The sequence below is a fragment of the Salmo salar genome, chromosome 09, assembly GCF_965601325.2.
Source record: "Salmo salar chromosome 09, fSalSal1, whole genome shotgun sequence".
NCBI classification, from domain to species: Eukaryota; Metazoa; Chordata; class Actinopteri; order Salmoniformes; family Salmonidae; genus Salmo; species Salmo salar.
Window position 1 is genome coordinate 151,341,288 of NC_138299.1, and position 15,368 is coordinate 151,356,655.

At 45.4% G+C, this 15,368-nt stretch overlaps 1 protein-coding gene across 1 annotated transcript in view; it reads right to left on the reverse strand.

The window, feature by feature from the left end:
- Nucleotides 1–15,368, reverse strand: part of dync2h1 (dynein cytoplasmic 2 heavy chain 1) — a 328,531-nt gene that overhangs the window by 154,761 nt on the left and 158,402 nt on the right. The window contains exon 72 of the mRNA XM_082956441.1: nucleotides 10,727–10,816. Within this exon, the coding sequence (XP_082812567.1) occupies nucleotides 10,727–10,816 (90 nt within the window). The remainder of the gene's footprint in view (nucleotides 1–10,726; nucleotides 10,817–15,368) is intronic.

The following is a 15,368-nucleotide window of genomic DNA, read 5'->3' on the forward strand; positions in this document are numbered from 1 at the left end:
ATTCTAAAATTGATTAAATATTTTTTTCCCCTCATCAATCTACACACAATATCCCATAATGACAAAGCAAAAACAGGTTTTTAGAAATTTTTGCTAATTTGTTAAAAATAAAAAACAGAAATATCACATTTACATAAGTATTCAGATCCTTTACACAGTACTTTGTTGAAGCACCCTTGGCAGCGATTACAGCCTCGACTCTTCTTGGGTATGACGCTACAGGCTTAGCACACCTGTATTTGGGGAGTTTCTCCCATTCTTCTCTGCAAATCCTGCACAGATATTTGCAGGTCTCTCCAGATTTGTTCGATTGGGTTCAAGTCCGGGCTCTGGTTGGGCCACTCTAGGATATTCAGAGACTTGTCCTGAAGCCTCTCCTGTGTTGTCTTGGCTGTGTGCTTAGGGTCGTTGTCCTGTTGGAAGGTGAACCTTCACCCCAGTCTGAGGTCCTGAGCACTCTGGAGCAGGTTTTCATCAAGGATCTCCCTTGTACTTTGCTCCGTTCATCTTTGCCTTGATCCTGACTAGTCTCCCAGTCCCTACCTCTGAAAAACACCCCCACAGCATGATGCTGCCACCACCATGCTTCACCATAAAGATCGCACTTGGTTTCCTCCAGAGGTGACACTTTGCATTCAGTCCAAAGAGTTGAATCTTGGTTTCATTAGACCAGAGAATCTTGTTTCTCATGGTCAGAGTATTTAGGTGCCTTTTGGCAAACTCCAAGCGGGCTGTCATGTGCCTTTTACTGAGGAGTGGCTTCCGTCTGGCCACTCTACCATAAATGTCTGATTGGTGGAGTGCTGCAGAGATGGTTCCCATCTCCACAGAGGAACTCTGGAGGTCTGTCAGAGCGACCATCGGGTTCTTGGTCGCCTCCCTGACTAAGCCCTTCTCCCCTGATTGCTCAGTTTGGCCGGGTGGCCAGCTCTAGGAAGAATCTTGGTGGATACAAACTTCTTCCAATTAGGAATGATGGAGGCCACTGTGTTCTTGGGGACCTTCACTGCTGCAGTCATTTTTTGGTACACTTCCCCAGATCTGTACCTCGACACAATCTTGTTTCTGAGCACAACGGACAATTCATTCGACCTCATGGCTTAGTTTTTGCTCTGACATGTACTGTCAACTCGGGGACCTTATATAGAAAGTTGTGTGCCTTTCCAAATCATGTCCAATCAATAGAATTTACCACAGGTGGACTCCAATCAAGTTGTAGAAACATATCAAGGATGATCAATGGAAACAGGATGCACCTGAGCTCTTTCTCATAGCAAAGGGGCCGAATACTTATATAAATATGTTTTTCGCTTGTAGAAAAAGTCAAAGGGTCTGAATAACTTTCGCAGACGCTGTATGTTTCCCATGCCAATAAAGCCCTTTGAAATGAATGGGGGGGAAGAAAGAGAGAAAGAGAGAGACAGAGACAGAGAGAGACAGAGAGACAGACAGACAGAGAGACAGAGAGACACAGAGACAGAGAGACACAGAGAGCGAGACAGAGACAGCGAGACAGAAAGAGCGAGACAGAGAGAGAGATTGGATCCCCTATTCACTCCGCTAATAAATGCTGAGGGTGGGCCGTTTATGACACACAGCCCGCTGATAGATTCTGGAGGATGGCGGTTTGGAGCCCAAAGGATCCATTTATTCTCACCAGCTTAAATCCACCTGGACTCTCACATTTATCTATTTTTCTGTCGCCCCCACACACACACACACACGACTGCTATCTCTAATTTATCTACCCTGCCGAACACACAAACACACACGCTCTCTATCCCATTCCTCACAATCTGCTTAGACACATTTATATGGCAGACACACACACACACACACACTAGCAGTGCTAGGACTGCGCAGGTTTTATTTCTGAGCTGAGGATGAATTATTCAGTAAGAGTCTATACTGAGGCTCAGCCCTACCTGACCCACCAGTATTAATATCAACACTGACTCATCAGATGAACCACAACACTTAGCATGATGACCATTCCTCAGATATTAGCTGTAAGCCCTCACGGCTTTATCTGGAACATAGAAACACATCTGCTCAACTGTACCACCAACATGACCTTTCATAGCCTCAACCACTCCATCCCTATAACATTTACAGCACATTTTCTCAAAGACACACAACATAAATCACCAATTAATTCACCCACTTTACCTGGCAGGGTCACAGTGCACACTCTATGACCACACAACCACAGCAGAGCGGAGTCAAACACACACACACACACACACACACACACACACACACACACACACACACACACACACACACACACACACACACACACACACACACACACACACACACACACACACACACACACACACACACACACACACACACACAGAGCATTGGGCAGTAACTGAAAGGTTGCCAATTCTAATCCCTGAGCGAACAAGGTGAAATATCTGTCGATGTGCCCTTAACCCTAATTGGTCCTGGGTCGCTGCTGATAATGGCAGACCCTGGCCGTGACTCCACTCTCCCAGAGTGTCCTAGGGAAAGTGGGATATGCAAAAAACACATTTCCAATACACACATGTGAAACAGGACAAATATAAGCACCCACCAAATTATTATTATTATTATTATTATACAAACACTCACGTTTGTTTTACTATCCTAACCCTAACAATAATTGTAACTCTAAACCTAACCCTTAAGCCTAAAATAGCCATTTTCTTTGTGGTGACTGGCAAAATGTCCACACTTGTCTGAATTTTCCATGTTTTACTATCCTTGTGAGGACTTCTGGATAGTAAAACCAAAATACACACATGTGCACACACACCTGGACCAAATTAAGAGTGAAAGCTCGATGCACTCTAATTAAAGGAAAACGCCAGCCAAAAACAATCTTTTGGTATTTGCTTCATTAGTCCATTGTAGACATAGTCCCAACATGTTTTGCTTCATATGATGATTTCTGTATTTACATATCTTGATTGATGACAAGCAAAACATTGTGGGACAATTTCAACAATGGACTAATGAAACAAATACCAAAATAACATTTTGGAGTTTTCCTTTAAGTGGTCTAATGCTGAGTGTTCTACCCAATGTCCTACACCAACCCCACAGCGACTACACCAGACGGCCCCACAGCGACTACACCAGACGGCCCCACAGCGACTACACCAGACGGCCCCACAGCGACTACACCAGACGGCCCCACAGCGACTACACCAGACGGCCCCACAGCGACTACACCAGACGGCCCCACAGCGACTACACCAGACGGCCCCACAGCGACTACACCAGACGGCCCCACAGCGACTACACCAGACGGCCCCACAGCGACTACACCAGACGGCCCCACAGCGACTACACCAGACGGCCCCACAGCGACTACACCAGACGGCCCCACAGCGACTACACCAGACGGCCCCACAGCGACTACACCAGACGGCCCCACAGCGACTACACCAGACAGCCCCACAGCAACTACACCAGACAGCCCCACAGTGACTACACCAGCTAAACGCTTAGAATTCTTGTGTTTCATAATTTTCCTTCAAGAGGCTGAATGTATCTCCCAGGAGAAAGCATCAGAGTGAGTAAAACAGCTCCTCTGTCTCTCTACGTGTAGTGATACTGTCTGGTCCAAACCAGTAGAACATTGTTGCTGCCTGTAGCAGTGAAGACAAGGGAAGCCAGCGGGCATCTGGCCTTCCTTGACAAAAAAAATAAATCTAAATCAGCGTTGAGATAAACTGAACGAGTTTAACTGTGAATGGTCCCGGCACACCAAAAAAAAGTGTCAACAGAGGCCAGCTTGGATTTGGCTTCACTCCTATCAAATCCCATTGAGAGCATATATGTCATTGACAGATAAACTTGAATTGTTGCATCACATTGTGTTGTTGTCTTCTGGTTGCTAGCTAGCCAGCTAGGTAAAATTGGCCCTTTCCTAAATGGATGCAACTTATGGTAACTCTCTGTGGTTCTAAATCAGTAGTTGTTTAGTGGTCCGATAATGTTGGAAACATTAACTTGCTTGACCATGCTGTAGGTCACTAACTGTCTGTTACTGTACATGCAATATGCTTTGTGGACTTTCCGGACAGATGTTGCTCTTCTGTTTTGTGATGAAACAAAGGTGTGGTTGAATTTATTCTGCCACTGTGTCTTCTCATTGTCTCTGCCGTAGGCCTATATATCACGGTGGGGGGGGGGGGGGGCCTTCCCCAGTGATTTTAGCCACACACCGATACTGCATTTGCGTTATTCAGTTTTGTCTGTGGGGATCTTTCCAGTAAAACTTCACTATCCTTGTCACATGACGTAGATCCCCACAGACAAAACCTCAAGGTCACACCACAAAATGGAATGGAAATAACAGACTTTACTTTCACTGAATACTGAATAACGCACTGCATATGCGTTATTCAGTATTCAGTGAAAGTAAAGTCTGTTATTTCCATTCCATTTTGTGGTGTGACCTTGAGGTTTTGTCTGTGGGGATCTTTCCAGTAAAACTTCACTATCCTTGTCACATGACGTAGGATGGGTCTGTCAGAGCTGTCGCCTGTCATCTGTGCTGAAGTGTTTAAATAAAGATTTAGAGAGAACGGACGCACACTGCTTACCTGGTGGGAATTTCTCTCTGTGTGAACTAAAACAGAGAGGGACAGAGTCTCTACAGACACACACACACAGTTCTCTGTGGAGTTGTCTGTGTGTCTGGGCTAAGAGCTAGTAATTGGGGAGCGGCCTTGCGGCTGTGTTGAGTTAGAGGTGATCTGGGAAGACTCTGCCTCAAATGGAACTGTCACTCAAACTATGGCCGGGGGACGGCTTTCTCTCCCAACTCTCATAGTCTCACGTCACAATTCGATGTTCATCCCAGTCTCTCAAATGTCAAATTTTAAAGTGTTTACGGTTAACTTTAGGCTTTAATTCCGAATTCTTAAGGTTAAGCATTAACTCTGAAGGGTTAAGGATTGGGATAGGCTTAAAACTAAAACATAAAAAATAACTTTCTATTGCTGATACCAACATGCAACCTTTTAAACCAGAGGCAGACGCCATCCCCAATCAAAACCTACTTCAAGGTAACAGAGCTCACTGTTGCCCCTAGTGGCCAGTTTCCACATCATCTCCCGACGTCCTCAGACATGGATGGACACTGAATACTGACAAAGGTGATCTCCCTCCCTTTAATTTACGGACAGCCAGGGGAAACTCCAACACTCAGACATAATTTACAAATAAAGCATGTGTGTTTAGTGAGTCCTCCAGATCAGAGGCAGTAGGGATGACCAGGGATGTTCTCTGTTTAGTGAGTCCTCCAGATCAGAGGCAGTAGGGATGACCAGGGATGTTCTCTGTTTAGTGAGTCCTCCAGATCAGAGGCAGTAGGGATGACCAGGGATGTTCTCTGTTTAGTGAGTCCTCCAGATCAGAGGCAGTAGGGATGACCAGGGATGTTCTCTGCTCAGTGAGTCCTCCAGATCAGAGGCAGTAGGGATGACCAGGGATGTTCTCTTGATAAGTGTATGAATTAGACCATTTCCTGTCCTGCTGAGCATTCTAAATGTAACGAGTACTTTTGGGTGTCAGGGAAAATCTATTGAGTAAAATGACATTATTTTCTTTAGGAATGTAGTGAAGTAAAAGTTGTCCAAAATATGAATAGTAAAGTACAGATACCCTCCCAAAATACTTAAGTAGTACTTTTAAAGTAGTTTTACTTAAGTACTTTACACCACTGGTAACAGCATTGCAAAGTCATAGAGGATACCATTCATGTTACCATCCACGGCAGTAGTAAGAAACGATGCATGTCCCCACACTCAGCATTAATCTCTTTATCTAGATACAGTTGAAGTCGGAAGTTTACATAAACCTTAGCCAAATACATTTAAACTCAGTTTTTCACAATTCCTGACATTTAATCCTAGTAAAAATTCCCTGTCTTAGGTCAGTTAGGTTCACCACTTTATTTTAAGAATGTGAAATGTCAGAATATAAGTAGAGAGAAATATTTATTTCAGATTTAATTTCTTTCATCACATTCCCAGTGGGTCAGAAGTTTACATACACTCAATTAGTATTTGGAAGCATTGCCTTTAAATTGTTTAACTTGGGTCAAACGGTTCGAGTAGCCTTCCACAAGCTTCCCACAATAAGTTGGGTGAATTTTGGCTCGTTCCTCCTGACAGAGCTGGTGTAACTGAGTCAGGTTTGTAGGCCTCCTTGCTCACACACGCTTTTTCAGTTCTGCCCACAAATGTTCTATAGGATTGAGATCAGGGCTTTGTGATGGCCACTCCAATACCTTGACTTTGTTGTCCTTAAGCCATTTTGCCACAACTTTGGTAGTATGCTTGGGGTCATTGTCTATTTGGAAGACCCATTTGCGACCAAGCTTTAACTTCCTGACTGTTGTCTTGAGATGTTGCTTCAATATATCCACATAATTGTCCTACATCATAATGCCATCTATTTTGTGAAGTGCACCAGTCCCTCCTGCAGCAAATACCCCCACAACATGATGCTGCCACCCCCGTGCTTCACGGTTGGGATGGTGTTCTTCGGCTTGCAAGCGTCCCCCTTTTTCCTCCAAACATAACGATGGTCATTATGGCCAAACAGTTCTATTTGTATTTAATCAGACCAGAGCACATTTCTCCAAAAAATATGATATTTGTCCCCATGTGCAGTGGCTTCTTCTTTGCTGAGCAGCCTTTCAGGTTATGTTGATATAGGACTCGTTTTACTGTGGATATAGATACTTTTGTACTTGTTTCCTCCGGCATCTACACAAGGTCCTTTGCTGTTTTTCACGAATTGATTTGCACTTTTCGCACCAAAGTACGTTCATCTCTAGGAGACAGAAGGCATCTCCTTCCTGAGCGGTATGACGGCTACGTGGTCCCATGGTGTTTATACTTGCGTACTATTGTTTGTACAGATGAACGTGGTACCTTCAGGCATTTGGAAATTGCTCCCAAGGATGAACCAGACTTGTGGAGGTCTACAATTTTTTTTCTGAGGTCTTGGCTGATTTCTTTTGATTTTCCCATGATGTCAAGCAAAGAGGCACTGAGTATGAAGGTAGGCCTTGAAATACATCCACAGGTACACCTCCAATTGACTCAAATGATGTCAATTTGCCTATCAGAAGCTTCTAAAGCCATAACATCATTTTCTGGAATTTTCCAAGCTGTTTAAAGGCACAGTCAACTTAGTGTATGTAAACTTCTGACCCACTGGAATTGTGATAGTGAATTAAAAGTGAAATTTCAAGGTTTTACAGCTAACTTTACAAAGCATTACATGGGCTTGCTCCTACCTATCTTTCCGATTTGGTCCTGCCGTACATACCTACACGTACGCTACGGTCACAAGACGCAGGCCTCCTAATTGTCCCTAGAATTTCTAAGCAAACGGCTGGAGGTAGGGCTTTCTCCTATAGAGCTCCATTTTTATGGAATGGTCTGCCTACCAATGTGAGAGACGCAGACTCAGTCTCAACCTTTAAGTCTTTACTGAAGACTTATCTCTTCAGTAGGTCCTATGATTAAGTATAGTCTGGCCCAGGAGTGTGAAGGTGAACGGAAAGGCTGGAGCAACGAACCGCCCTTGCTGTCTCTGCCTTGCCGGTTCCCCTCTTTCCACTGGGATTCTCTGCCTCTAACCCTTTTACAGGGGCTGAGTCACTGGCTTACTGGTGTTCTTCCATGCCGTCCATGGGAGGGGTGCGTCACTTGAGTGGGTTGAGTCACTGACGTGGTCTTCCTGTCTGGGTTGGCGCCCCCCCCCTTGGGTTGTGCCATGGCGGAGATCGTTATGGGCTATACTCGGCCTTGTCTTAGGACGGTAAGTTGGTGGTTGGAGACATCCCTCTAGTGGTGTGGGGGCTGTGCTTTGGCAAAGTGGGTGGGGTTATATCCTGCCTGTTTGGCCCTGTCCGGGGGTATCATCGGATGGGGCCACAGTGTCTTCTGATCCCTCCTGTCTCAGCCTCCAGTATTTATGCTGCAGTAGTTTATGTGTCGGGGGGCTAGGGTCAGTCTGTTACATCTGGAGTATTTCTCTTGTCTTATCCGGTGTCCTGTGTGAATTTAAATATGCTCTCTCTAATTCTCTCTTTCTCTCTTTCTTTCTCTCGGAGGACCTGAGCCCTAGGACCATACCTCAGGACTACCTGGTATGATGACTCCTTGCTGTCCCCAGACCACCTGGCCGTGCTGCTGCTCCAGTTTCAACTGTTCTGCCTGCGGCTATGGAACCCTGACCTGTTCACCGGACGTGCTTGTTGCACCCTCGACAACTACTATGATTATTATTATTTGACCATGCTGGTCATTTATGAACATTTTAACATTTTAACATCTTGACCATGTTCTGTTATAATATCCACCCTGCACAGCCAGAAGAGGACTGGCCACCCCTCATAGCCTGGTTTCTCTCTAGGTTTCTTCCTAGGTTTTTGGCCTTTCTAGGGAGTTTTTCCTAGGGAGTTTTTCCTAGCCACCGTGATTCTTTCACATGCATTGCTTGCTTTTTGGGGTTTTAGGCTGGGTTTCTGTACAGCACTTTGAGATATCAGCTGATGTACGAAGGGCTATATAAATAAATTTGAAATAATCTGTCTGTAAACAATTGTTGGAAAAATGACTTGTGTCATGCAGAAAGTAGATGTCATAACCGACTTGCCAAAACTATAGTTTGTTAACAAGACATTTGTGGAGTGGTTGAAAAACTAGTTTTAATGACTCCAACCTAAGTGTATGTAAACTTCCGACTTCAACTGTAGGAAAGGTCTTTATCTAGACAGGAAAGGTCTTTATCTAGACGGGAAAGGTCTTTATCTAGACGGGAAAGGTCTTTATCTAGACGGGAAAGGTCTTTATCTAGACAGGAAAGGTCTTTATCTAGACAGGAAAGGTCTTTATCTAGACGGGAAAGGTCTTTATCTAGACGGGAAAGGTCTTTATCTAGACGGGAAAGGTCTTTATCTAGACGGGAAAGGACTTTATCTAGACAGGAAAGGTCTTTATCTAGACAGGAAAGGTCTTTATCTAGACAGGAAAGGTCTTTATCTAGACGGGAAAGGTCTTTATCTAGACGGGAAAGGTCTTTATCTAGACAGGAAAGGTCTTTATCTAGACAGGAAAGGTCTTTATCTAGACGGGAAAGGTCTTTATCTAGACGGGAAAGGTCTTTATCTAGACGGGAAAGGTCTTTATCTAGACAGGAAAGGTCTTTATCTAGACAGGAAAGGTCTTTATCTAGACAGGAAAGGTCTTTATCTAGACGGGAAAGGTCTTTATCTAGACGGGAAAGGTCTTTATCTAGACAGGAAAGGTCTTTATCTAGACAGGAAAGGTCTTTATCTCCTCCTGCCTCATTTATTTATCTCCTCTCAGAGGAGATTAAGTATTCAGAACCCCAATAAAAACTCAAACACATGCCTCTTTAGTTTACTGTCATGTCTCTGGTAGGATATATGGAGTGTGTGTGTGTGTGTTTGTGTTGGAGAACAAAAGGAAAACTTCAGAGCGTCTCATCTCAAAGCCTGACCTTTCCACTCCGCCGTTACCCAGCATTCCCTCTGCTCCGACGTGATGCCCATGCAGAGGGCTGCTGCTCTCCACACACACACACACACACACACACACACACACACACACACACACACACACACACACACACACACACACACACACACACACACACACACACACACACACACACACACACACACACACACACACACACACACACACACACACACACACACACACACACACACACACACAGGCATTTCAGAGGTCCAGTGTCCTCTAGCACCAGTCCTGACTAATCAGACTAAGTTTTTCAGGTGTGATTCACCAGAGAGTACTACTTGACCAGAGGAAGACTGTTATTATAGGTTACTTAAACTCCCCTTTATGATCCTATTTCATTATCTGTGTGTGCGTGTGGATTGCCGGTCCAGTGACAGAAGGGAAGGGAGAAGAGAAAGGGAGTGAGGGAGCGAGAAAAAGAAGAGAGAGAGAGAGAGAGAGAGAGAGAGAGAGAGAGAGAGAGAGAGAGAGAGAGAGAGAGAGAGAGAGAGAGAGAGACTGACACACTGACAGCCACATCAGACAGCAGCAACACCTGGAACCTGTCAAACCAACAGATATCACCTTAACCATAGCAACTAACAACCTTTCTCTCTCTGTTTCCTCTCTCTCTCTCTCTCTCTCTGAGGACAGAGGAACAGCGTAGCCTCATGTTAATGTAATCCAGTGTTTCCTCTATGTTAATGTGAGGCCGGCAGCAGATGGACTGAGCTGAGAGGTTAATGCAGATACTGTCTGTCCTCCAGCCATATCTATTGACTGACACACACACACACACACACACACACACACACACACACACACACACACACACACACACACACACACACACACACACACACACACACACACACACACACACACACACACACACACACACACAGGTGAGGGGAGAACGGCTCATACTATTGTCTGGAACGGCGCGATGGAATGGCATCAAACACCTGAAAACCATATGTTTGATGTATTTGATACCATTCCACTGATTCTGCTCCAGTCATTACCACAAGCCCATCCTCCCCAATTAAGGTGCCACCAGCCTCCTGTGACACACACGTCCGTCCTGCCAGCAGACACCTTATTCTGTACATCACCAGTCATTGACTGCAGAGCATGCATGTGTGTGTTCTGACCTTGAAGAGAGAGCGGCAGACGTATTCGTACACCATGCTCTTCAGACTGGCCTCCAGGGCTGCTATCCTGGCCTCCGTAGTCTCTGCCTCCTGGATGGGTGATAGAGAGATGGATGACAGCTGTCAGTTACATTGTAAAACAAACGAGTCACACACACCCTGTACCATTCATGGCAGTGTGATGTATTTACCCTTCATGGCAGTGTGATTTATTTACCCTTCATGGCAGTGTGATTTATTTACCCTTCATGGCAGTGTGATTTATTTACCCTTCATGGCAGTGTGATTTATTTACCCTTCATGGCAGTGTGATTTATTTACCCTACATGGCAGTGTGATGTATTTACCCTTCATGGCTGTGATGTATTTACCCTTTATGGCTGTGATGTATTTACCCTTCATGGCAGTGTGATGTATTTACCCTTCATGGCAGTGTGATTTATTTACCCTTCATGGCAGTGCAATTTATTTACCCTTCATGGCAGTGCGATTTATTTACCCTTCATGGCAGTGTGATTTATTTACCCTTCATGGCAGTGCGATTTATTTACCCTTCATGGCAGTGTGATGTATTTACCCTTCATGGCAGTGTGATTTATTTACCCTTCATGGCAGTGTGACGTATTTACCCTTCATGGCAGTGTGATTTATTTACCCTTCATGGCAGTGCGATTTATTTACCCTTCATGGCAGTGTGATGTATTTACCCTTCATGGCAGTGCGATGTATTTACCCTTCATGGCAGTGCGATTTATTTACCCTTCATGGCAGTGTGATTTATTTACCCTTCATGGCAATGCTATTTATTTACCCTTCATGGCAGTGCGATTTATTTACCCTTCATGGCAGTGTGATTTATTTACCCTTCATGGCAGTGTGATTTATTTACCCTTCATGGCAGTGTGATTTATTGATGTGTTGAGGATGGGCCAATAGTGAGTTATATGTGCTAAAAACATGGAAGATAGTTAGCAGAACTCCCTCACCCTATTCCCCCTCCTCTCCAGTCTCTCTATTCCCCCTCCTCTCCAGTCTCTCTATTCCCCCTCCTCTCCAGTCTCTCTATTCCCCCTCCTCCCCAGTCTCTCTATTCCCCCTCCTCCCCGGTCTCTCTATTCCCCCTCCTCTCCGGTCTCTCTATTCCCCCTCCTCTCCGGTCTCTCTATTCCCCCTCCTCTCCGGTCTCTCTATTCCCCCTCCTCTCCGGTCTCTCTATTCCCCCTCCTCTCCGGTCTCTCTATTCCCCCTCCTCTCCGGTCTCTCTATTCCCCCTCCTCTCCAGTCTCTCTATTCCCCCTCCTATAGTTCGTCTCTCATCCCTGTGTTCCCCATTACACGGTGTCCCTCTCTCCCTCTCATTCAGAGCACATCTCAATGGGAACACGACCGTCTGAAGGCCCCATCAACTGCAGTGCACGGACAGAACTAATTATCCTCAATTACACACACACAATGTTTGAAGTTCTCCTTGAAGTGGCGGCTGGGTTGGGGGTCGCCAGTAAAGCTGTCAGAGAGGGTGTGGAATGGAGTCATCATAGGGAAGGGTGCAGGGTTAGAGCCCGCTCTGTCCAATTTCCACGCACGTAAACACACACACACACACACACACACACACACACACACACACACACACACACACACACACACACACACACACACACACACACACACACACACACACACACACACACACACACAAACCATGTCATGTCCAATTACACCAAAGTCCCAAGGTATAGGGATCAGAGAAATAAATAAAGTGGAGAGAATCAAGCCAGGCCTCTCTATCCCTTACTGCCTTCATCTCTATTCTCTATGCCCCAGTATCTCTCCTCATCTCTCCCCCTTACTGCATTCATCTTTATTCTCTATGACCCCAGTATCTCTCCCCCTTACTGCCTTCATCTCTATTCTCTATGCCCCAGTATCTCTCCTCATCTCTCCCCCTTACTGCATTCATCTTTATTCTCTATGACCCCAGTATCTCTCCCCCTTACTGCCTTCATCTCTATTCTCTATGCCCCAGTATCTCTCCTCATCTCTCCCCCTTACTGCCTTCATCTCTATTCTCTATGACCCCAGTATCTCTCCCCCTTACTGCCTTCATCTTTATTCTCTATGACCCCAGTATCTCTCCCCCTTACTGCCTTCATCTCTATTCTCTATGACCCCAGTATCTCTCCCCCTTACTGCATTCATCTTTATTCTCTATGACCCCAGTATCTCTCCCCCTTACTGCCTTCATCTCTATTCTCTATGCCCCCAGTATCTCTCCCCCTTACTGCATTCATCTTTATTCTCTATGACCCCAGTATCTCTCCCCCTTACTGCCTTCATCTCTATTCTCTATGCCCCCAGTATCTCTCCCGCTTACTGCCTTCATCTTTATTCTCTATGACCCCAGTATCTCTCCCCCTTACTGCCTTCATCTCTATTCTCTATGCCCCCAGTATCTCTCCCGCTTACTGCCTTCATCTCTATTCTCTATGCCCCCAGTATCTCTCCCCCTTACTGCATTCATCTTTATTCTCTATGACCCCAGTATCTCTCCCCCTTACTGCCTTCATCTCTATTCTCTATGACCCCAGTATCTCTCCCCCTTACTTCATCTCTATTCTCGATGACAATAAAATCTCTCATTTTTTCTACATTTTACATTTTAGTCATTTAGCAGACGCTCTTATCCAGAGCGACTTACATTAGTGAATGCATACATTTCATACATTCTCATACATTTCATTTCTTTTAAAATTTGTACTGTCCCCCCGTGGGAATCGAACCCACAACCCTGGCATTGCACACACCATGCTGGCGTTGCACACACCATGCTCTACCAAGTGAGCCTTTGGCAGTCGCACCATTGGAAAACATGGACTGTAGCCTCCTGCTCTTTTCCCCCCCGAGATCCATTCAACACATTTGCAGTCATCATAGTGACTCATTGTGGTCAGACTCGCTCAGGTGGAACAAACTATAAAACGTGTGCCCTTTTTTCAATACTTATTTGAATGTCCTGCCTTCATCACTATTCTCTATGAACCCAATATCTCTCCCTTACTGCCTTCATCTCTATTCTCTATGAACCCAGTATCTCTCCCCCTTACTGCCTGCATCTCTATTCTCTATGACACCAGTATTTCTCCCTTACTGCCTTCATCTCTATTCTCTATGACCCTAAAATCTCTCCTCATCTCTCTCCCTTACTGCCTTCATCTCTATTCTCTATGACCCCAGTATCTCTCCTCATCTCTCTCCCTTACTGCCATCTCTATGACCCCAGTATCTCTCCTCATCTCTCTCCCTTACTGCATTCATCTTTATTCTCTATGACCCCAGTATCTCTCCCCCTTACTGCCTTCATCTCTATTCTCTACGCCCCCAGTATCTCTCCCCCTTACTGCCTTCATCTCTATTCTCTATGCCCCCAGTATCTCTCCTCATCTCTCTCCCTTACTGCATTCATCTTTATTCTCTATGACCCCAGTATCTCTCCCCCTTACTGCCTTCATCTCTATTCCCTATGACCCCAGTATCTCTCCTCATCTCTCCCCCTTACTGCATTCATCTTTATTCTCTATGACCCCAGTATCTCTCCCCCTTACTGCCTTCATCTCTATTCTCTATGCCCCAGTATCTCTCCCCCTTACTGCCTTCATCTCTATTCTCTATGCCCCAGTATCTCTCCTCATCTCTCCCCCTTACTGCATTCATCTTTATTCTCTATGACCCCAGTATCTCTCCCCCTTACTGCCTTCATCTCTATTCTCTATGCCCCAGTATCTCTCCCCCTTACTGCCTTCATCTCTATTCTCTATGCCCACAGTATCTCTCCCCATCTCTCTCCCTTACTGACTGCATCTCTATTCTCTATGACCCCAGTATCTCTCCCCCTTACTGCCTTCATCTCTATTCTCTATGCCCACAGTATCTCTCCCCATCTCTCTCCCTTACTGACTGCATCTCTATTCTCTATGACCCCAGTATCTCTCCTCATCGCTCTCCCTTACTGCCTTCATCTCTATTCTCTATGACCCCAGTATCTCTCCCCATCTCTCTCCCTTACTGACTGCATCTCTATTCCCTATGACCCCAGTATCTCTCCTCATCTCTCTCCCTTACTGCCATCTCTATTCTCTATGACCCCAGTATCTCTCCTCATCTCTCTCCCTTACTGCCTTCATCTCTATTCCCTATGACCCCAGTATCTCTCCTCATCTATCTCCCTTACTGCCATCTCTATTCCCTATGACCCCAGTATCTCTCCTCATCTCTCTCCCTTACTGCCATCTCTATTCCCTATGACCCCAGTATCTCTCTCCCTTACTGCCTTCATCTCTATTCCCTATGACCCCAGTATCTCTCCTCATCTCCCCCCCTTACTGCCTTCATCTCTATTCTCTATGACCCCAGTATCTCTCCTCATCTCTCTCCCTTACTACCTTCATCTCTATTCCCTATGACCCCAGTATCTCTCCCCTTACTGCCTTCATCTCTATTCTCTATGACCCCAGTATTTCTCCCCCTTACTGCCTTCATCTCTATTCTCCATGACTCCAGTATCTCTCCTCATTACTGCCTTCATCTCTATTCTCTATGCCCCCAGTATCTCTCCTCATCTCTCTCCCTTACTACCTTCATCTCT